This window comes from Varroa destructor, unplaced genomic scaffold (assembly GCF_002443255.2).
Source record: "Varroa destructor unplaced genomic scaffold, Vdes_3.0 BEIS01000004.1, whole genome shotgun sequence".
Taxonomy (NCBI): Eukaryota; Metazoa; Arthropoda; class Arachnida; order Mesostigmata; family Varroidae; genus Varroa; species Varroa destructor.
The window spans coordinates 8,868,427-8,893,041 of record NW_019211457.1 but is presented as its reverse complement, the minus strand read 5'-3'; the positions used below and the strand labels follow the sequence as shown (position 1 = coordinate 8,893,041).

The 24,615-nt window shown below is 42.0% G+C and overlaps 1 protein-coding gene and 1 long non-coding RNA gene across 8 annotated transcripts in view; one reads left to right on the top strand and one right to left on the bottom strand.

The window, feature by feature from the left end:
* LOC111250345 (uncharacterized) overlaps positions 1-21,854 on the top strand; it is an 84,275-nt gene extending 62,421 nt beyond the window's left edge. For 4 of the 5 annotated variants that reach the window (XM_086988273.1, XM_086988271.1, XM_022805454.2 and 1 more), the window contains exons 4-9: positions 1,163-1,312; positions 7,970-8,131; positions 10,019-10,119; positions 10,543-10,694; positions 12,088-12,358; positions 13,104-21,854. In XM_086988273.1, the coding sequence (XP_086844399.1) occupies positions 1,163-1,312; positions 7,970-8,131; positions 10,019-10,119; positions 10,543-10,694; positions 12,088-12,358; positions 13,104-15,767 (3,500 nt within the window). In that variant the 3' untranslated portion in view covers positions 15,768-21,854. The remainder of the gene's footprint in view (positions 1-1,162; positions 1,313-7,969; positions 8,132-10,018; positions 10,120-10,542; positions 10,695-12,087; positions 12,359-13,103) is intronic. The other variant, XM_086988272.1, reaches the window with a different exon arrangement.
* Positions 1,307-24,614, bottom strand: LOC147755812 (uncharacterized). Of its 3 annotated transcripts, none has more exons than XR_015327253.1 (4): positions 22,465-24,614; positions 8,631-8,803; positions 4,981-5,058; positions 1,307-2,113 (listed from the first exon to the last, which is right to left on the bottom strand). It is a non-coding gene; the product is annotated as an uncharacterized LOC147755812 (long non-coding RNA). The 3 variants fall into 3 exon arrangements; XR_015327252.1 differs by lacking the exon at positions 4,981-5,058 and adding an exon at positions 4,656-4,927; XR_015327254.1 differs by lacking the exon at positions 4,981-5,058.
* Position 24,615: the final 1 nt, after the last annotated feature.

Genomic DNA, 24,615 nt, shown 5'->3' with positions numbered 1-24,615 from the left:
TTCGTTTGTAGTACGTACTCTCGTTCTCGTTTGCTATCATCTCCATAAAAATATGAATTGTAGTCTATAACAGAGCTTCGAATACTTCATCTGCATCAAAGGCATAAACTATCAAATAAAATACTCAATTCAATACGATGACATTTTTGTAATTGTTGAAACTGGCCAGGCCCCGCTTCTCGTTTAAATCTGCTCATAATTTAGCCACTAACTGCCGTTTCGAGACTTTCGATATCTTGCGTACTTCCTAAACGCATTCAAAATAACTTGATTTATGTAGACATGTTAGAGATGTTATTATGGCTGCTAACACCGCTCTACTTAGTTCGGTTGCTGCCATAATGAATGCTATTTATAAACACGACGGCGAAGATACGGTACTTCAGTTATTGGTAAAACAGTAGAACCGTCTGTATATGAAGAGTGTGTTGGGGGTGGGGGGAAGGCAGATCTGCAGAACATATTCCGTAGAGAAGAGCACACAAACAGATTAGTTTACGTGAGAAGATTAAAAGTAAATACAAGATGATAAAGATAGCACCCTCATGTTCAACTATGTTCCCCATAGAGATATAAAAGTTGATGTTAAAAAGCGTTTTACGAGTACTGGAGTTGGAAGATGTCGACGGAAGGAAGGCATAAGGTTCGAGAATGCAAAGTCTTTTCAATAAGAAATATGCTTCAGATGTGAGATAGGAAATAGGACCTAGGACAGGATAGGAATGCAGCAAGAAAGACGTTGTTCACGATTCAGATTAGGCTTTAGAGGATCGTATGAGCGAGTGTGCGCTTTTTTGTGTACTTGAAACTGGTAAACTATAAAAGTAATGTCAAATAGCCTCGATATATTGTAACTGACTTGTAATTTAGAAAGCTAAATATAGCAACTTGCGAACTTTTCTTCTTGTTGAGGGTGCTAGTGTGCTGCAGAGGACTGTGTCGTGAGGGAGTCGAATGGTTTTTTCGTTGGATCGTGAGAGTACCATATTTAACTAGCGACCTAGATGGTGTATTAATATAATATATAGAAATATATTCTTCCACATATTCAACGTTTTTTGTTTACGCATATTCTATATATATATATATATATAGTAATACATCGAATTTTAATATAACGCTAACAGATTCTCTTCGTTTTTTGTATCGATGTTTTTTGCAGATTACAAGCCAGACAGTTTATCGTTGCTGTTAAAGCTGCTCCGGCTGGAAGAGTACGAGGCGACTTTGGTATCGCAGGGGTACGACTCCGTTGACAAGGTGGCCGAACTTACCTGGGAGGATATCGACGACATTGGGATCACGAAACTCGGTAAGGCCATCATACCAACTAGTGCACAGGATTAACCTGACATGTATCATTCACCTGCAGGTCGAAGCAGCTACTAGAGGTAAACCCAAATGGGGCGCTCGATGGTACTGGTTTGATGCACTTTCGTACCCAGTGCTATATAACCATACAGGTTGCACTAACGTGGTCCGTAAGATTTGCTGAAGTAAATTAAGAATCGTCCGAATTAGCCTGTTGCTGCTAGTCGCTTGATTCACAAGCTGATATCATAGAGGCAATGTTTCAGGACGTAATTCTTTATGTGATCATTAAATAGTATAGTATGGAACAAGTAACCTTTTACTGTGTACAACAATGGTAAATGGTTGTAGTCGATAAATTTTTAAGCTAAACATATTATAGATACAAACAAATACAAATGAGAATTAATAAGTGCAACTTATGGCACGACCTATTTTACCGGGTCCCATTTCGCGACATTTGTTGCCATTGCTTACGTAAAGGTCTTTATTTCTTTCGTGCTCCAACCAGACTTCTAGCGTCCGACTCTAAGTATATGGGGTGCCTTCCTCTTTTACCAAGGATTTTACCGAACACTGATTTTTTATATAGAATAAACCTATACTATATTATGCTGTTGTAAATGCTTCTACATGTATACTATGTCTAACGGGCCAGATTAGCCGAACGCTACTCCTTTCATAGACGATCAGAACGTTTTTTATCCAAAAGTAAAATCGCGTTGTCGATCGCAGTTGTCGCGAATGAAACTCTTCCCACGGGCGTCGTTATGTCTTCGAGCTTTGGCTGGCCGCCCAGCATCTGAAGTTCGAAAGGTCATAAATATATCCGAAGTTTACTAATAAGAACTGTCTTAAATTTCTCTTAGGGGAATCGCCAAAAACCATTTTTTTTTATTGTCATCAATATTTGCTCTCGGTGATCTTCCCTTAGGATACTATTGGACTCATAAACGCTTTAGCGCCTAGTCTATCTCGAAAAATAAATGTTTTCGCTTAGGAGCACAGTAGGCTATAAAAAGACTAAAAAAAAAAAAAAAAAAAGGCGATGGACAAATCTGAACTGAATTGGTTAGATTCGGCTAGGGTTATTAATCACTGTCGTTAGTCAGGGGGGCGTCCTTCCTGCTTTAGCAAAGAGAAAACCCCAAACTATTTCTTCATGACCCTACTATGGTGGAACACCGTTTCACTTCTTGAACGATCATTCGCTTCTGAGCAAAGTAGATTATTGTTTATTTGAGTAGCGTATTCAGCGCTAATAGATGTCCAGACATTGTCCCTGCAGCAGCAAATAATTTTATCCTGTATCATAGAGAATTCTGTATAACCAGCCTTTATCTCTACTATACTAACGAATTTTCTGCATTAATTAATTAATTTACTCGTTTCCTGTAGTGCCTAAACAACCCAGTCGTGCCCTGTATATTAAGCAAACTATTTCGGGATTAGTAATGAAGAAAAAAATTGGTCAACTTATACCAATCCGATGCAAAAAACAAAAGTGGCATAACTAGCTAGCTCTTTTCTATCAAGTTTTTATTGACCGTCATAAAATGGCGTCACTGGCAGCATTGACAGTATCTGTGTGTCGCCCGCCACATTCTATTGCTTGAGCCGACGTCAACGATGCGGACTGGAGAAGGGACTCACTAATTGGGTCTGAAGGGAACTGTGCCTTCTATGAAAGATGGAATTGGACTTTTTCTGTTCCAATAAACTTGAACATTAGGCAAAATTGTTAGCTGAAAGCAAAAAACACCAACTCCCACACGACATGCTGCGAATATAAAGAGAATTATAGGGTGCAGGCTGCGGCAATTAATATCCTCGTCGGATTTCCATGAGACATAGGCACGCCTTTCTTCCGCTAGAATTGTTAGATCGAGATAGTGTGATCGCCATCAATGATCGGCGATCTGCTTCGTGTTCATTATGGAAGGGGCCCGGAAGACTGCAATTACTCAACCCTTGGCCGAGCTAGTTGGGTTCGGAAAATACCTTCACTGGGCAGATGACTTAAACGACCTTCGAGTATGGAATATGCTTATAAACTGGCGCAGAGCCTTTCACGCACTGTCGGCTTGCTCAGAACAAAGCGGATTTCCCAGAGCACACTTTACGCGATTCCTATCTTGATACTGTCCGGATATGGACCTGCTCGGATGACAACCTCTACCTGTGGTTAGCCAACGAATACTGTATAGAGCATGCGAGCATACGGAAAAGTGCCGCAAGTATAGCAAAGGGCATCGGCAATCTTTGAGGCCAGTTCGGCCTCTGAATACCTTCTACGCTATTGACTGTTAGTTTTAATTTTGACCAGACTCGATTTGAACCTCTATTCATTTACTCGTTAGCTCGCAGCCCGCATTAACTCGTCGTTGCATTAGAAGCAGGAAACCTGACGGCGGGATCATTGCGGTCCGCTCCTGCAGCAGATTCTACCTGCTATGGGGGTGCCACGTGATGCTCTTAGGTCGCTTGCAAGTGATCGAAATAAATCGAAGACGAAAGAGCCTTTAAGGATCCGATCCTGTATTGAAGTAGACGAGTTGGATTCGACAGATGTGGTGCGACAGCCTTCCATGTCTCTTTATCGTCATTGATCGGATTTCCCATAAGCCAAAGTCAGAGTTGTCACCTTTTACGATTACTGCTAGTGAAACCGCTAACAGTCTGAGCATTGGACACGGGCGAATGACGCCGTTAATCAGAGAAAACAAAGGAATCAAGGTTGTCTGTAAATTTACCAAGGCAAGGCTATGGTTCGCATGAACGGCATCTTGTGCTGACCGTAAGGAATGTAAAGGGCTATATTAGCTTTCATTACATAAAGTACAGGTTAATTGATGTTTGCTTGTTCAGTTCGATGTAGCTTGCTTAAGCTTCTTCCCTCAAAGCTCAGTCCTGTGTGCTAAATAAATTTACCTTCGCACGGATGTTATTTAGCTAAATTATGTTGTACCTGTAGAAAGAGAGTAGTAGAAATGTACGACGTAAACTAGCTTGTAATGGGTAACTTAACTAACCGCTGGTATCCACGGTAAGTTCTTAATATATAATATTCTACATATAACTGCAATTCGGTAGCAAGTGACTATGAATACACTGATCCAATGGGCAGCGGTCCAACCCTGCTTCAACAAGCTGGCCCGGGTTCGTCACAAGAAGCTTCCAACTCTTATGACGTCGTCCTGCAATAACTAAATTATTGTCATGCAGTCAACAGGGATAATGGTTGAATAATAAAAATCACGTACGTTCCAGTTACTGGTTGTACAGACATACTAGTGGTTCTGTATATCGTACGCTAACTGAGTGTATGCTGTATTGCATAATACCTTATTGCCATTGCTGCAATAGTGAGCCACCTCAGTATTGCGTGAGAAGGCATCACAGACGAGCTCGGAGATCTTCTGTCGAACTTAGAACGCATACAATACTGACTGTGACATATGAGGATATGGTGAAGGCAATGCCTTGTATCGCGTGAAATTCAGATAAAACCTCTGTTTCATTGGCGACGAACTGGAGCTTAGTCTGGTTGAAAGTATTCCACATAACAGCCTTTGTTTTTCATCAGCTTCAACGAAATATTTTGCGATTTAAGAATCTGGAAAACAGTAACAACTTAAAGCTTTGGTTTTAGTCTATCACAATGCTTACCTGTTGTATTAAGGAACACGATAAGGCTTTTGCTCGTAGAAGTGCTTTTTCGATTCGAGGGGAAATTTACGGTACGGTCTACAGAAATACGTGACAAAATCAAGGAAAAAATGTTAAGTTTCAACAAACTTTCTAATACGATATGTAATAAGCGAAGTTGATGATCAACTAGACCAAGTATTTTTAGCAACATTTACCACTTATGATTCATTATTAATACTAGTAAGCTATATTACTTGTATATTTATTTATTTTAGCACATTATATTTTATCTATTACATGGATTATTTCATGTGTTTCCCCGCTGTATTTGCCTATTTGAATATGGCGCCTCCCACTTTTTCAGTAGCCACCTCTACCTGGATCGCTTCCTGGATCATTTCCGGTATGGTAACCGCAATACTAGTAGCGTCCTAAAATGCATCGCTAGGGCCTCACAAACCTGCTTCTACCGTCTGTAATAAGAGCGCGGTATCAGCAGCTAAACATTCGCAACACCTTCCTTCCGGCCGTTGCCTTCGTTACTGAAAGGAACATCTCCGCACGCGATTTTTTGCCCTTGACCGCGATGCTGTACACCTGCGAGTTTTCTTCCAGTATTTCATGTCTTTTCTGCGTCGTCGTTGACGCTACGTCGACATCAAGACTGGCACGCCTGGCTGGCGAAAGCCGGGGATCTGACCATTAGAGGGTAATAGATTTACGAACGACCGTTCAGACTCAATATAGAGCAGTGCTGCAGCTAACGTAATACGTTACCATTCGCTACGTCATCTGCATAGAATCGGGCAAGATGAACTTGATCGGAGTAAAAAAGCGATAACGGCCATGCTAGAGGCCTGTTCGTTCCGTTCGTCCGTCTTCGCTGCTGATGGGTCGACAGACAGATAAGCAAGTCGACTTTGCACAGATTATGGTTCATGTGCCCTCACGCTAGGCGGTTGCCGAATCACATCACGTGTGTGGAGTGGTGTCGAAAAAGAAACTTGATTGGAGAGGGGTCTAGGCGAGAGGAAGAAGCTAGCTTCACCGGGGGGAGGGGGGAGGGGCTAAGCCATACCGTAAATCACAGGGTGAGCTAGGCACAGATTCGGAACATGGATACGCTCACGCGAATACGGTGATTCGATGGTTTTGCATGGCCACGAGCAGTCGAAACATATCGATTAGAGGGGTCAGTGAGCTAAGCAGTTCTGGGTTCGTTGACCCGATTTGTCATAGACGACCGCAGACAGCTATGCACTGTGCAGTGCCGTTCCGTACCCTCCATGTGTTGTTCTGGCTCTTACCTAAATCTTTTTATTTACGGAGCAGCCTGACGGTGAATAAGTCAACAAAATAATATTTGAATGTGTCGTATATTTCTCTTTCGTGTTACATAGTTTCTCAATGAGCTAATCAAGCAATTGGCCAAACAGCCTTCACCTTTTCTACAATATTTCCCCTTTCTTCTCTCTCTGAAGTAACAATGACCGCCGGCGATCAGAGAACCTGTCGTCAAACCCCGCAATGCTAAGCGTATGTGACGCCAGGACACCAAAGAGAGGTTGGTCACCGAACTTTGGCCGTCTATGTGGACCTCCGATATCAATGACTAAACCATATCTGAAACGTAGGCTTAAGTACTTCATTATTGTGTTACTGCCTTTAGTTATAGTGCTACATATTTTGCAGAAGTGCTGCTGATTCTAATTACATCAGTGGACTAAGAATGAAAAGCTCCTTGAGAATTCTACATAGAAGCCTAGATCTAACTTATAAGAGAATTTTGCTCCACCCTGCGGTTTCAGTTGTAAGTGTTAGGCGCTACTTGTACTCCTTCTTTCCTCCTCGTGCTCCTCCTCTCCACTCTCCTGCTTGTGGATGCACGAGCGTTCGGATTTGTCGGCCAAACGATTGTTAGTGCATGGGACTTCTCAAGATTTACACATTGACTAGCTTGCTTTGTTGGAGATATGGTTATCTGGGAAGGCGATCTATATGCGATATATGCGAAACGCATCTAGGCTGGAGGTGGATATGTACGCTAAGGTAAAAGCAGCACTGTTTACCCACGAGTATACGCAGCACTTCTCGTTGGCGGTTTTGATCTGACTCTCCTCAGCGTAGAAATAATTTATATGTAATGTATGCGTGCACACTCGGCAAGGACAATCGGTGTACTATTAGGCACGTGTCTTAGGAGAAAGTGAATAGACCAGAATAAGTTTCTTTCTTAGCAGGATATGAAGCGAACTTAAAGGATTATTCCGTCTTATGAAATGATAGTAGTTAGAATATAGAGACAGACAGTATGAAAATAGGCTATATCCTAAGGTCGACTTGAAATTTAGCGCAACTTACAAGACGATCCACATCTATATATACCCTTCTAGCAGAAACAGTTCGTTCGAGGGTCGACTGCGGCGCGCTCCAAGAAACGTAAACACATTTCTACTAGATGTAATGTTTGTCAAATGACAGGTCCCACTGCAATCTGGCAATATCATTTCGCTCCTGTTGTAGGCTGCTTCCGTTGTAAGAACATATTTAATACCTTTCCAAGTTGCCTAGTCATTATACCTCAATGACGATAATAGAAACTTGAAGAAGGATGTAACTAAGTAGATACAATGAACAGACAGATTGGGAAATGGCCAGGCAATGTGTATCCGTCAGGCTGCGATCTCTTGTAGTTCTTTCCAATTGCCCTAGGCAACGTAAATCGACGTATGTCAGGCGTATATGCTGGCGAATCTCTACATAATTCTGGGCCGGATATACTAGTCGTCCCAAAGATTCCCTAACGTATAAGCCATATAGGAGTCACCTCTGAAAAATGTACATACACTGCAGTTGTTATATTATTGACTGAAATAATTATTTGAATCTTCTGTACAATAACCTAGAGTAGTTCCGTAACAGATACTTTAGGTTTGGCTATATGAGAGCTGTATGCTTGTTCTGTGACATAATTTCGTTAAATTATTGTTGAACTTCATGCTTGCAGGCCACCAAAAGAAGCTCACGTTAGCCATAAAAAAAATTAAGAATTTTCCACGATTCCAACCTGCCTTTCGCCCACTAGCTCCCTCAAGCTCATCCCATCACTCTTTTGCTAGACATTCATCCATCGATCTCGGTAATCCGCACGCGCGGCCAATCACAGTTCGTAAGTACACTCTCAGCTTTTCCATTTAATTTGTATAAACGTATTATATTAATTTTTTTCTCATACTTTCTTATTCTTAAAGAGACCTATCAAATTTGAGGATGCTGCCTCCAGCGAGGGTCGACCTGAATCGCATAGCATATATATAGTTCCCGCTGAAAGAATTAGTTGTGTATGATTTGAAAACATATTTTCTATGCCGGTGCCTGCCCGACAAGACGTGTCGACCTTTGTCAAGATTTGTGTACCAAAAAGTCGCCTGAAACCACGCGTGTTCTCTGGCTTCGTTTCTCTACCGACACAATCGTTGTTGCTAGCGGTTAAATGGCCGCGGTGATGTTAGTCCACCTGTGTCCCTTTCGCCTTGTCTTGGCAAATCTCTCGAGCCTTAAGTTTACCTCTGATCGGCGATTCTTTAGGGAGCTAATTTGTCATAGAAAGTGGCCGATTTCGTTGTTGAGATAAAACTCACACTACTACCAACAGGGAATGGACTCACCGATGGTTAGGTGATTGCGATTTCCTTTCGGCTCATACCATGCCGTCTCACTGCGAGATCGTTGCGTAATGCGGATCTGCAAACCATTTTCTAACTAAACGCTGACCTACGCAGTCCTAAACGATTCGTGGAACACCGACGGTATGGCGGGACAGCGTCGCAGACCAAAATCGCTATGAAAAGGGATAGAAGGAGAAAAAGATATAAGAACGCGTTAGTGAAATACTAATTCATGGATAACCTCGCACGGGTACTTGGTAGTGGTGGGGATGGTGGGGCCAGAAAGTAGGAAAAAACATTTTGTTTTCAGCCGTTTGGCGTTGGATTAGACTCTTTGTCAGATTGCTATGAACGGTTACCTTGCACGTGACACTGTATATCGCTATCAGGTCGGGGCCTGCCATTCGCGTCTCGCCAGCTGGATTGATTTAGCAAGAAAAACAGACGCGTGTACGGCACTGGGGTAAAAAGGACATATGGTATAGTCCTACGAAGAAAAAAAGCGAAGAAGCGAATAAAAATGGCCGCAGGGAAGAAGGACAGAGCGAAATCTGTGACAGGCTAACATGTGATGTCAGCAAGAACTGAAGTGGTAGGTGGCACTACTCTAGACCCTGCCAGTGAAGAAGAGGGGACTGCATCAGAAAGGACATTAATAAAAGAAAAAACAGAGGCAAGGCTTCCCTAAGTGACGCTCTTACCACCAAATCATCTATCTAAAAAGATCTCTAGATCTCTATAAAGTCAATGCGCGATGATAAACTGCTCTTTTCTTAGTATCTCTAAAACTACTAGTGGTCGATAGTAGTCGACTGTAAATAGAAAGAAGTGAGCTTATTACAAGGAAGATAGAAGCTGCCAATATTTCAATAGGCACAATTATTCCGTATCCCATCACCAAGAATTATCGTACGTTTGCACAAGGTTAAGCGTCTATACAGATCATTGCTACAGTAACTTTTAAGTGGTTTGCGAGGGCATCCGTATCCGCGTCTGCTTTGAATTGGGTTAATTTTCATAAAAATAAATATAAACGTGATGAAAACATAGTAGAATCGTATATTCTTTAGGGTTTTCGACAATAATAGTAAATTTTAACAAATAAAATAATAACCGAAAGGACCGCTAATGGATCTTGATGTGATTCAGTTACCTGCTCTAAGATAGCGCGATCCAGAGAATTTAGTCGCAAAAATACGAACAGGAAGAACAGTACATAACATATGGTTACTATGAATGTAAGAGGAGCAAAAATGAAGTATTAGGTAACCTTCCGCCTAAGCAAAAGGCAACTTTCCTCAACTGTAGTGCCGTTCCTCTGATTTCGTTTACCGCATAAAGTATCCATTTTATATTTTTACAAAATGCTATCGAGTCATTTTTTTCAGCCGTCCCCCCGGAGCAATATGAGTCCGCCGCCTGGATGCCTACGCCTTTGCAGCATTCTGTCTCTCAGACAGAGTCATTGACTTTGCCTCATCATCGACAGGTATAGAGAAATGAAATAAAATTTGATACCAAATATTTCAGCGTAATTTTCACATTAAAATATCCGATGGCTAAGGACAAAGAACTTTCAAGTTTAACGAATAAAACCTCTATAGAACTTTTTACAACTTGAGTACTGTCCTATAACCGTTTGCTCTCGAATCGGATCGCATTGTTTAGCAAGATCTGACACACATCGTAGGAGATTAAGAACTGCGCAGTTTTAGAGATATATGCAGGCTAGCCGCTGCTTAAGGACGCACAATGTATAGCCTAGACCATCAAGTGTACGTTATCATATAATATAGATTAAATGAATAATTTCTATATTTTTTTATAGGTAGCGATTATGTAAATTTCTTGTTTCTGTCCTCCTGAAAAACGTATTGTCATGGCATTTTTTTTTTGCTTGTGTCGTCCTTAGGTAAACGAGTTCAATCGGCAGATCGAAGTGCAGCTTGCCGATGAGCAGTTATATTTCGCGTGGCAACAGCAACAGGAGCACGACGCGATCTTCGCTCAGCAACCAGCGCTCAGAGGGCGATCCCTTGAAAGTCTCGAGCACAATTTTGAATGGTAAGCGGTGATCTATTACCAAAAACCGGAACTGCTAACCATTGTGCACATCCCAGTCGATTTAATAACCAAGAACACTTTTTCCGTCCTTGTATGCCAATAAGTACGAATAGGCTAACTTTACGAATAAATTATGTACTATGTAATAAAATTTTTTACCAGTAAGTTGAGCTTCGGTTTGCCCCTTTCGTGGACCAAGTGTTACCGCTAGCGACTCCGGCCATTGTTGATTTTGCTTAAATCGAACGCGACCAAATCGACCCCCAAATAGGTATAGAGGCGCTAAAAAAAAGCACAGGTCGGACGTTCTCAAAGATAACGAACGGCTTTCTGTTATCTAAACGCAGCACATTTTCGAATACTTCACTCAAACATTCCCTCCCGCTCAAGCTGGCGATCGGCACCAACGAGATGAAATAAGAACTGGCTACGTTGAAAAATAAAAATTACCTAAAAACATCAAGTAATTTTACTTAAACTGGGTCCGAATTTAGGCGATTCAATTAATATGCAACTGTAAAATAAAAAATTAAACATAGTAAATAAAAAATTAGAAAATCCAGCTGCTTTTCACTCTGTATCAAACTGCAAGCCGAGAAAGGACAGCGCCGAATTTCTCAGCATTGTATTTTTTCTAGATACTTCTAAGTACCTTTTAGGAAAGCTTTAGATATCTGTATAATACGGAACAGGGTGCTTAAAACTAAACCGCTAACATAGCTAACTTTAGTTATTTTTCAACACAGAATGTAAAATAGTATGCTATAGTACCTTGCTGATCGTTGATTACCTTAAAGCGGCAATTCAAAAACATGTTCTATCGCGATTTGACCTTACTCTCGCATAGCCATGTGGGCAAAGTTACTTCAATGGGCGTTGCCTGATGATCGCTGAGCTGTCTACAAAAAACTTCTACGACCCTATGATGATATGAGTTTTTAGATCTAATTTAATAAAACGACAACGTCAATCTTCAATTTTTTTACAATAAACAAATATAATATGGTTCTCAAATCTTGGTTTAGCTTGATTTAATATGAAATCTACTGGAAGGCACAAATGACAAAGGACTTCTTTTCTCAGTACCTCTAAAACTACTAGTGCAAACGTTTGTCAATAATCTCTCAAAATTTTGTAATACTTTAGTTTTTTTTAAAAAGTTTTTCATGTATCGTTAAAACGGTACATGTAGACACTTTTATATATTATATTAATTTTACAATACAACAAAATAATTTCCTATAATATTACAATTTCATGTTATGCTTTTTTGCTTGACAAATTTCAACTGGATTAAGGTATAAATATAAACGCTATAATATACGTGGTCTCTCTTTTTACATTATCAATTTACAGATAATTAATCAATGCCATTGTTGTCAAATTCGATTAGGTACGACTTGATGAATAGCTGGCGCAATCAGATGATGACTGATGCGTCTGGAGGTGGTCCACATTATATTGAAGGCACTTCCACTTTACAACGGCCTCGTGGCCTTCTCGGCCACAAAACGAACTCCCGACCAGTTGCGAAAGTACAGGGCACTTCGACAGTTTCCATACGTGACCAAATAACCACAAATGCATCAGGCTGTGGTTCTTCAGGACAGGAGCACGGAGATGCCACGGATGAGGCCGCTAAGTCCGAATTACTCGCTGGACAAGTACGCTTATACCTTACACATCTAGTAGCTCCTTGAGAGTAAAAATAACGTGTCTGATACATAATATAACGCATACGAGTAAAACTCTATCAACATTGAGCATATTTGCCTGCAGCTCAAACTCATCATTTAACCTATTATATTTATCATTTCTATAATGCATATCTAAATAAGCGAGCTTATTGATAGCGGAAAGTAACTTGGGTCTTGAATTTGGGTTGCAAAGAAACATTTTGGCATCGCTGCTTTAAGTTCTGCGGACGTGTTATGTACACTCACTGTATGTGAACCACGTATGAGTTCCGAAATCCTCATTAGAGTGTGATTATGCCCTCTGAAGTCTTCATGAGTCAGCATGTCGTTAGGCGCCAGCTTTCACGTGATTATTGGATCATATGCCGAGGGTACAATCGCTTTTTGTATAGTAAGGCGGTGCCTTTAAATTTGATTAGTGAGCTCCCGCCAAAATAATGCTTTAAAATTTACATTTAGTTGTGACTAAAGGTACAGTACAAAACTTAACGAAATGTATCGTTGTTTACTTTTTTTTTTATAGATACCTATCAATATTCTGTTATGTATATATGCACGAATTATACTAGAAATTCTGAATAACCTGCTCGAACTAACGACCCAATAAAAATGCCATCTCAGCAAGCGCATTTACTGTGGTTAATACTAACTTCACCAATAGCTTCGTTGTCTATCTACTTTTGTTTGCTCCTTTTTTTCCAACTTTTTTTAGGGCCCAATCCCCCCGAAACGCGGGGGTGGCAGTAGTGTCCTGCCGCCAGCAGGCGTAACTAAAGCCCACGACGTGGGGGACACGGCGTTCGCGACGTGTGTCCAAAGTCTGACCTCGCGTTTCACCCTGGACACGTGCGAGGGTGGCGAGGGTATCGAAGGAAGCTCGAACGCGCTGAGCCTCTCCCTAGCCGCCCACGGTGACGCCCACGCACTGGCACTCGCTCGTAGTCAGCTTTCCTCAGCCAGTTCCGCTCATATCCCCTGGCCGCCACCACCGCCGGAACCCCCAGCGACCGCTGGATCGGCCGGGTCGCTTCCTCTAAGTACCAGTGGCAGTTCCACTACCACCAGTCCCAGCGGTCCCTACCGGCCACCTCGCAGTCCCCGGAGGGAGCGCTCCCCCGTGCCCCCCGGAGACAGCACGGCCTTGGCCCCGCAAGTGATTGAACTCAATCAGGCGATGCAGAGCGAACTGAAGATAAAGCTCAAACAGAGAAATCACCAAGCAGTCGGCAGTAACAATCCCGCAGTGGCCGCTCAGGACCAGCACCTCAAGGAGCTTCCGAAGCCAGCCAAGAGCGACGCCGATCTCGAGCGGGAAAAATTCCTCGCCAAACTCGAGTCCGTACGGAAGAAAAGTGAAAGAAAGGAGGGCGCGGTTTCAACAAGTGGCTCAGGTATAACAGGTGCAGGTGGGTTGGCAGCTGTTAGTCAACACCAGCAAAATGGAAAAGGGCCATTGTTGGCACGCAAAGGCGTCGACAAAGACAAAGAGCATAACAGTGATAGGAAAGTGACAAGGAAGGACGGAATCGAAGATCCAAAAGACAAAACGGCGAAGGAAACCACAGCAGGCTCAGTTGGCAAAGACGCTGCGAAAGGTTCAATATCGACACCATCATCACAACAGGTGGAACTCAATAACGGGAAAAAAAGTTGTTCGATGAACAGAAATCCAATAGAGAAGGAGATTCGCTCGTTGCAGGAGTGCGTGGCGTCCGTCATGGATCCGAAAGCAGAGCCAACGACCGTATCACGATCGGGAACGTCCGTGGAGGATGACCCGACAGATTACGACACAAATCCCTTCACCGCCCTATTGAGCAAAATCGAGAAAAACGTCGACAAGGAATTCTTGGCAAGGAAGCGGAACGAGAAAGCCGCCACTGCCAAAACTGCGTCATCAAACACTACCACGACAACAGCAACGAAGACAACAACGACAGCAACGATGACAACAAGCAACAGCAGCGCTAGACCCTCTTCGGGCAATGGCACTCACACAACTAACACAAGTGTCCCTAGCCATAGTCATTCTAGCAACGTGGAGAGAACGATATCTTACTCTACGGCTAACAATAACAACAACAAAAACAAAGCCAGCCACGCCCATACAGTTAGTAGCAATCATAGATCCAGCACAAATGGTGCTAGCACCAAGATAGCCAGCGGTAGTGGTGCTGCTACGGGAGTAGGACCAGGACTAGATAATAACAGTCTTGTAATTGACACGAGCTTTAAGCGTCTTTCATCTTCTTCGAAAGGTGGTCCTGGCTACGGCCATCATCAAAGCCAGCCCGCTGCACCCTCAATAGACATTCGACCGATCGAGGTCAAGCTGGAGGGGCCAGGTTTCGCTGGCACGTCAACCATTAATAACCTCAACCGGCCATATGAGATAGCCCGCTCAACGAAAGCCGAGCCGATACTCACACAGAACAAGTTCTTTAGCACAATTGGCGTCGAGACAAAGGTCATTAATCTTGAGGACAGACCGCATCGAAAAAGCGATGCGGGCCTACCCTCCGCACGAGTCATTATAGGGAACAGTTATAGTGGGACGGCATCAAGCAATAATAGTGGAGACAATCATCAACCACACTCGAGACAGATTTCGGCAGATGGTTCACGGATGACGTCAACACCCGGCCATTCGATTCCAACAGGGATACCTGTAAGCAATAAACATCATCAACTAGCCAGTACTACCATCAATGGAAACCACAGGGTACACAGTCACAGCCATAGCCAAACACCGTCGTCACAGAGTCAAGCGAATAACAAACCTGCGATGAAATTTGGAAAACAATCAGACGGCGCCACGGTCGTCAGAGTAGGCCCCGACGCCTCCCAACAGCTGCAGGCGGCTCAGGCCGAGTTTGACAATAAGTTTGAGAACCTGAATAACGTCAGTAAAGAATCAGAGAAAGAGAAACGAATATTGGAAGTTCAAGAGGTTTACGAAATATCAGACGAGCAGTCGGCCGGAAGTCTTCGTGAAGGCCTGGTTAGTTCGGCGAGAAAGATCTTTGAAATTGTTGGAGGAGGAGGAACCTCCAAAACGTCGCCTGGCAACAGCGGTTCACCGTCGCCAGCCATTCCTCGACGTAATTCGGTAAAGCGGGACAATGTCCCGGCACCGCCACCTCGGCCACAGCGTGCGCCAGAGGTACCGCCACGGAACCTAACACAAACTCTGACGACAACGGTGGCAAGTGGTGCTGCTCCACAAGATTTCTACATAGGAGAATCGAGTACTTCCGCTGTGCATCTACCGTCAAAGAATCCACCACGTAGGGTGCCGGAAACGCCAAAAGTCATACAAGATATCGAGCACATGCTCTCGAGCCTAACAGATCAGTTAGATGCAATGCTGGACTAAACCTTGCGCGAACCTTACAGTCGACCCCACTTACCATTACACGTATATAAACCCATACACACACGCAATTACGTTGAGGCTGCCTTGTTTAACTACTCCCTTAATCAACTAGAATTACCAGACTAGACGAAAATAGGTACAAGAGGATAAGCAGGTACAGCATTCGCATCTGGGCTCAGGGTGCGTGCCGACAACTGAAAAACCCACAGATATTATTATTACTACTACTAGATGTTCATGCAAGGTATCAAGTAAACGACGATGTTGTATCTCCTTCCACATGCTATAATAAAACTGCTATATATAGTGTATAAGAAGAACCGCCGTTGATGTCGAAGCGGACCTAATTGACCCACAAGATGGACAATATAGCTGCAGAAAAATAGGGGCCACAAAAAGGCAAAGCAATAAGTATATGATACTGCAAAGAAAAACATTTCTTTGACTATTAGCAAAACGCTTGTATATGGTGAAATGGTTTGATTTTGGTTAATAAACATTTATTATTGTAGGGATAGGGGAAGCGGTAACATATCGGCTCACCCAGTGCCATATAATCGCTTATACATTGGTTAAAGCAAATAGATAAGTTGTGCCCATGGAACTAAATGAAAATCGTCTATGATCTTTGCGTATACAAATGGTTATAGGAACGATAAAAAAAAGAAAGAATCAATTAATTTTACGTTTTTTTCAGATTGTCGGCAGCATGTACTGTTCATCTTTTTTTTTTAAAGCAAAATTAGTCTTTTTTATACGTTTTCTTTGAATCACAATGAAACAGCTTTGCATTGTCCTAAAAGGCCTCGCTGCTATTGGCATCAGAGATTGGCTTCAGCTGAAAGTCACATCTGCTGTACAGTTGGACGAACGGAATCAACGATCACTCGCAGCAGACCCAGATAAAACAAAACAAAAAAAGGCTAACTTCCCCTTACGAATGTGAAAGTAATGTTAATAACAGGAACATTCGTGTCCTCTTTTGTTGCGAGGCTATCTCCGTGTCCTCGGACAAGGTAGTCAAACCGCGAAATACAGCGATAAGTAAAAGACGCGTTAGATTGTCTAATTATCTCATAATGCCAACAATCGTAGCCTACGAAACGTGGCGTGTAAATGGAACGCGTGAAAACTACGCGGACCATATGATTCGAATGGGATCTGTTGTATGAATGATGGAAAACGTTTACTGTACACTGACAATATAGCTTTCTTCGCCAACGGCTTAGAACGAGGGTTCGACTTTTATCCCTACCTACTCTAGATACAGATAAATCCGCACATAGTTAGGTGCACATATTATATATGAAAATTAATTAATATAATTAGAAGGGAAAAAAAAGCGAGAAAGAACATGTTCAAGCTACCGAATCAACAACGAATCTAGAATGCACGTAAGACATATACCAGGAAAGATCAATTAACAGGACATGTATATCGTACTTCATATTGCACGAGCGTCAGTTTCGCAAACATGTTGAACTCGGCATGACGCTCGAATACAAATTGTTAAAGGTGAGCCAGAACGCAATACGATGTAACAATGTCATCGAGTAATCCATCAATGCCGATTTCCCTTTGTCGAAATCGGATTCCATACCAATACGATACGCGTATAATTAAGATAAGAAAATTATCTAATACGGATGTTAAATTGTATAATTACCTCAACCATAATCATCGTTGCTGTTGACTAGTAGTGCTCAAGGGATATTGGTAACGGCATGCAATGATGTCGATACCCGTCAATTCGTCGAAAGGAAGTAAGATTAAGAACTCTAATATCGAGTTGTTCCGTGCACACAACATAGTTACGATGCGTTATAATGTAAAGTAATTATAAGATGGTCGGATTGGGATCTGACCCGTCATGCTGTAGTGCTGACCGTACAAGTCGCTGACCATCGATGGTTTTCGACAAGTCAACTTGGCTAGTGCTCCCGATAAGTATATACGCAAATATAGTGCGTCAGGAAGGCCATGTAAAATGCCTAAGCCACCCATCAGTAACTCATCACTTCTGCGTAGTGTGAACCTACAAGTGACCCCGACCGTCTGATCACTTAGAGATCAGATATAGAAATAAAGGACGTAAATGAATATACACAGGTAGTACTGGCTTATAAGGCTGATGAACGTTCTACTGTTGGATAAATATTAGCATTGATGAAGATGCACAAGAACTATCTCGGTCTCTTCTAGAGCATGACGATTAGAAAGACAAATATTCCTACTAATCTACAATGAAATCGGTATCAATTCCCTAAGCCCAGACATTGGCCTTTCGCCACAATGACTAACGATTACATATAGAAAAGTGCATATGAAACGGTGGCCCAACGTCGCCTAATGAAAATCAAAACTGTTGACCCCAATCCATTTTGCAACTTCATGTTATTACAAATAACAGATAGGGGTAATCATGATAATAATGTTACGGGACAATCCAAATGAACGGGACGCACATTTAGGCTCAATGGTGGTAAATAATACAGAGCAAAATGTGAGCTCGGCTGCAAGCTGCCGCTTACAAACGATCTGCCAAATAAGCTGTCTACTGCACAGTTGGAAATAAAAAGGAACAAAAAGGGTCGCCGTTAATAGCTGTTTCCAATAGCGGCAATTGCGGTCACAGCAGCCATCTTGCAATGATGATAATGATCTTATAATAATGACACAACTAAAAGCATCTTGTGTTCCGTGACCGACCAGACGTACAGTCTGTGATACCAAATAAAACGCAATACAATAAACGTCTATGTATGATAACATTGTACGGCGTACGCGCTGCGATAGCTACAAACCTAGACGAACCGATTCCGACGTTGGCTAGAGACCCGATCCATTTAGCATTCTATCTAACAACTACGTTTAGTGTAGATGTATGACTAATTTGATGGAAAACGTCAAGAAATCGTGATAAGTTGGTCACTATAGATAGATGAGAAAGCGAACTGAGCAGTAGTGTGAAACGTAATTCGTAACAAAGAAAAGAGCGGGGCTTAGTTTAACATGAGCAAGTAATAAGCCATCCGCTTTGTTCTGTTTTCCTTCTCAGACCTCCTCTATACAAATGAGCGGCTTGGGACCGAACCGCCGTCAAATGTAACATTAAAGCTAAATACGTGGATAGACCGTTCGTAATATCTATAGAACTGAATAGCACGACAAGCGCTATGACGGAATTCGATAACGAGGCAAGGTGACCAAAAAAAAAACAACAACAAATAAGTATCGATAAGGCGGTGACGTGGAATAGAATACAAAAACATAGATATGCTAGGCGAACTTCGAGGATTCATCACAAGCGCAAGCGACACGCTTACCGTATACGCCGGTAACGTTGTCGACCGTGACCAGTGTGTATCGTCATAAGCGTGTCTCTGCAGAACACGGTCTGAGCACACTCAAATCCATTGTGTAGGACAGTGGAAAGAAACCGACATAGCAAAAAAATGCTATATGCGACAGAATAATGGCGGCAGACAATAGAACGCGGGATTGCGAAGCAAATCGCGTCATTTTACCTATCTTTGGGTATCTTTAAAACCAGCACGACGATTGGTACGGGCGGCCTAAGATAATATCAACATAGCAATATACACTGCGACATACATTACGTGGCCATATAGGACTTTTTCATGTAGCATATACAAATAGTCGTTGTTATTGAAACATATTTGTCGCGATCAGGTACGTTGTTGATTACGTACGTGGTCATAATCGCTGCTAATAATAATTCTATTGACTATATACTAGCGTTACTGAAAAGGGGTCTAGACATATAAGCCGAGCGCATCAACTTCATAGTGTAGATAGGAATTACTCAGTAGAGAGATATATGGTATCGGGAACGAAGTTCGAAGTCATTTTTTTCTCCAAGCAGTAAACATTTTTGGAGCCGTTTCATAATGACGATTTGTTTTAGTGCGCTTCCATCTGTTGAACGTTTGGGTGACGCAACTTCGTATAGACACGCAAAAGCTGGCCGTGCAATCAACATGCACTAACACAATTCCTGTATAGCAGAAGAAAATAGGCTATAATTAATGAGACTATTTATAGAAATGAGTAAATCTACTGAAGAATGAATCATACATATGTATCTATATCAACATGGTACTAGGCTAATTTCAGGAAGATAGATGGGGGCTAAGAGTCGCATTGTTGTTGAATCCCTTGCATGAAGAATAGCGTCATCAATATTAAGTTAGCCGATTGACTTCAATGTATAGCTGTAGTGGGGAAAAGGTCGTTGCAGCAGTTGCGGTAAAAGCATACATGATATGATGGTATCCAGGATCACGACGACTCTGTACCTCGCAGTTGGCAAACGCTATTGGTAAATTTAAATCTATGTGATGGGTAAATCAGCCGGAAACAAAATGGAATCGTTAAAATACGAAATAAACTAGATTAAAAAATACAGCGGATAGCGATGCGTCACAGAGTCTTGTTTCTGTAAGTGAGCACAATCGGTTGCAACAGTCGTTGCTTTGAACGGTTTGCTTCGTTACCAAGCCCCCGAGTGCAATCAATGTCATCAACGGAATAGTACTTAGACAGGTTAAAATAAGAGCAAAAAGGAAAAACAACAACATTGTTACTCACAATGAAACATATCGAAACTGTGTAAACAGTCTACACATACCTTGTTAAAATATAAAAGCAATCTATTAGAATTACTATTACATAATGGACCATGGCTAATGGGGTATCTTGTATATCTATCGAGTAGTTGAATTACTATTGCTCTTACTATCGTCTGTGTTTAAAGCAGTAACAAAACTATTATAGAGCTGCTTACAGTAGTTACAACTATAGTTACTTAAGAACTAGTATTACAGTGCAGGTAAACTGGTTGAATATGGAACGCCGAATTCAAGATCCGCCCACGGCGATCATTTGATTGATTGATTGATTGACGAAAGCCGCTCACCTTAATGGGTAGAGCGGTTGCGTCACGTTCTGCGCGTTGAAACTCTATTCTAAGCGTGAACCTGTCTACTATTGAGCTGTATTGATCAGTGGCTAGATAAATGAAGCAAGGCAGGCTTCAGAGGACCCAAAATGCAGCAAAAACATGAATAACGGATAAAACCGACCCAGAAAGAGGGCAACGATAGACCAACAGAAGAGTACTACTTATCGTGACCTTGTATCTGTGCGACATATCGTATCGATTTGTAACTATGGCGTTCTGTTTTTATGTAAATAAAATAATCATTATTGCAATACTATTATTGTAGAAATAGAAAAAGGGAATAAGGGAGAGAGAGAGAGAGAGAGAGAAAGAGAGAGAGAGAGAGAGAAGTCTAAGCGAGGGAAAAGGAAAACGAATGAGCTAAAGATATAACAGTAATAAACGCCCCATTACCTGCCTAAGGTTAAGTTAATTTACAATTGGTATTTTTATTCAGAATGGGCTGCATCTCATAGTTAGTGTACACAGAACAAACCCCCGTAGAAACAATGGTGGTGGAAAATTTGGGTTTACTGAATCTGAATCGTTTAGAAAAAAGAGCCAGGGTTTCTCGACCAGCTCAGCACGAACGAGTGGCCTAGCTTCTGGGCCATTACGTTGTTAAACTGATGGGACAACTGTAATGACCCAGATTCGATTTCCAATTGACATGATAAGACTGAGTGTTTCTTCTCTATTCAGACTTCTGCTATGATATCGGTGAAAAATTACTGCTACCATATCGTACAATGTTCCCGCGGTACGATATGATTAATAAGTGGCTTTTTATTAAAGATGTTGTAAGGCGAAAGTTGATTTTTTTAAATCAATTTCACTCAATCTCGCGGCGATCGTCCACCGGGCGGCAAATAACAAAAAGCTACCAGAAAAATGTTTCTCTGTCATAATACATTGTTTAATGTCTTTTCAATTATCAGAACAAGCAAACCCGTAGATATATATGAATGCGGAGAGACTAATCATTTACCCAGGGAGACGAGAACATAGTGACGGCCCTTTGAGAATTTGGACAAGACCTGAAATTTCTTATATTACATTACTTCCTTTATTGTTATCATGATGTTCATTAATAAATAACGTTTGGTAGCGCTTTTTTCTGTCTACACTGTGGCCTAATTTTTGCTTTTGATTTTAGGCTGTTGACAACATTTTGTCTATCTATTTAGATCTATACGTCGAATGCAATTGTTCGTAAACATCTTGTATTGTTATCGCCCAAACTGAGGTAGAAATAACAACTTTCATGAGAAAAACAAAACACGTCTGTGGGTTTTGGAGCAGCCCGCACCATCGAATGCATCTTGGATGTCGCCATTCCTAAATTCGTTTATGGCTGGCATAGGTAAGCAGGACTTCCTTGAGGAGACCGCATTAGTACTACAGCCGAATGTGGAAAGGCTTCAATCTATTTTCGTTCTGCCTCCTTCGAAGGAAGTAAGTATACCACGCACGGGGGCTCCCTAGAGTGCGTGCGGAACACTGATGCCTTCGGTCATCAACCAACAAAACAAGGCAAGGAAAATTCATCGTCGACAATGGATGTCATCAAAAGCTCATATATGCAATTCCTTCTTCGCTTAGAAGTCTGCTCTATTTGAACCATGATGAAATCTGGCTCAACGTTCAATTGATTTTATTGTTTCAGGTGAAATCCAGTGCTCTACTATAGATATACAGATATAAATATCGCGAATTTATCCTGTGGATACTCACGCAAGAGTTGTGGTTGGGGTTAAGTCGTAAACGATACTCCCTAATGGGTCCGAAACGGCTCGAACACGAAATCCGGAAGTTCTCGATTCGGTACTGATTGGCCTTCGCGAGTCACCCGTTTTGGCAGATGATTTGATCGGCACATGAGTCCTCGTCGTAGTCGTTGTTGTTGCTGACTGCTAAGCCCGCTAGCTGCACCATACTGGCACCCGAAGTAGACGAAATCTCATGAAGGTCTGAGCGATTCTCGTATACCCCGTACAATGCCATCGCAGCCAAAATCAAAGCATAGCCCTATATGTCACCCCGCAAGACGAGATCAAATAGACAAGTGCATAAATACCTACTATAACGTTTTTTCTCAACATTCAGTTCTATCGATTAAATAACACGAACACAAATTAGGGTAATAAAGCAATTCTGTACGTATATTCAACACTGGTCATACTACGGCGCTATAATTTGAAAATCCAATTGGAGATAAGTAGAAAATGAGTTTGCAATATCCTGTCCAAAACCCCTTGAGTCTACTATTCTAAAAGTAATCAAAAAATCTTCGCAAGTACACCTTGTACAATTAATTTTGCCCTTGTCAGCAAAAGCTGTCTGCAGCGTTGCGTACAGCTGATTCTGTTTAAGACTAGATTATAACAAAACTATGTCGTTTGTCTCGCTTAGTAACAATTTCACAGTTGGATATGATTTTTAAACACGTCGTTTTTGGATTATCCTGAAAATGTGTTCGTCAGAAACTAAACATTGGAATATTGATTCACCACGAGAATTCGGCTATCGACATTTTCAAAGAATAACAATTATAGTAAATGACAGTACTACGTAAATTTATAGAGTTTAGTAAGATAAAAAATAGGAAAAATTCATCTATGGCCTTTTTCTTTTTCTGTTCCCGATAGCAGTTCGTTATAATAAACAAATTGACTGCGCCGGGCAGGATTCGAACAGCGCGCCGCTCTCCAAAACCACCGCCCATTTCAGCTATCGCAATAGTACAGCGCTTCCACCACGTAAAAAATCGATTAACGTATTATGTAATATCCAATGCATACGCCAACAGTAGATATCCTGTGGCCGGCACAATGTCTATTATAGTAGCTGATGCCACGTATTAGTACCGCCAATGTACGTATATGCCAATATGAGTAAGTCGCATGTCAAATCTACTCCACAAACGTATTATATGCAATTACTCTACGCAGCTCTCACGCTAACTAGTCCACAGAGAATATAAGGCATTCTAACAGCAGACGTAATCCAATCGGTCAAAGACAAATGCGATAAGAACACTAAGCCACTACAACACCAGTAACTACGTTAATACAATAAGAAAACGTTAACGTCAAACGTTAACCCACGTGAACGACCCGAAGACATGTTCCGCCATAATTGAGGTATGGCGGAGCCTTACTGCGGTCCGTCCGCGAGCCGTGGCCGTGGCTCTCATTGTTGCCTGCTAGTCATTTTTTCAAGCGAGATCGTCACTTTTTTTTCCTTTGCCGGTTTTCACTTGTTCTACTTTTGTTTCCGTGTCGATGAACTTTTATTCGCGAGTGCTGGGCTGCCCAGGTAGAGGTTAGCTGGCATCATGGCTGTGCTCATGTCTGCACTTCTTCTTTGCATGTGCGTACGCCGAATGCGGGCACAGTGTTAAACAAAGCGGCGCCGTAGCTTTGGGTAGCCGCTGACGAATGGAAATTTGTCGGAGAAACATGATGTTGCCTGACATGTTTTACGCGATCCTTGAGCGCGAACGGGGTAGTTAACATCTTATTGTTTGAGAGAGCGCATTTGCTACTTTTGTCAGTGTTTGGATTGTCGTCGCCAATCGCTGTCGTTGTCGTTTTCGTCGTCGGTTCCTGACGCACGAACATAGAAAAAAAGAGCTCACGAGCAACACGCCGTTACCACACTGTACAATTCAGTTAGAAGTTCATCATTCGTAAAGCAGGCCACCAGCACGGATGAGTTCTATGCAGCTGCTGCCGACGTGAAGTAACGTACCGGACGAAAAAACAAACTGTACCTTGTGACGTAGGCAAATGCAAAGTAACCTCGATTGAGATGACTAATTGGCAACCCATTTCGGCAACGGTGGTCAAGTGTATGGAGTACTTTCTCAGGTATTAAATGATA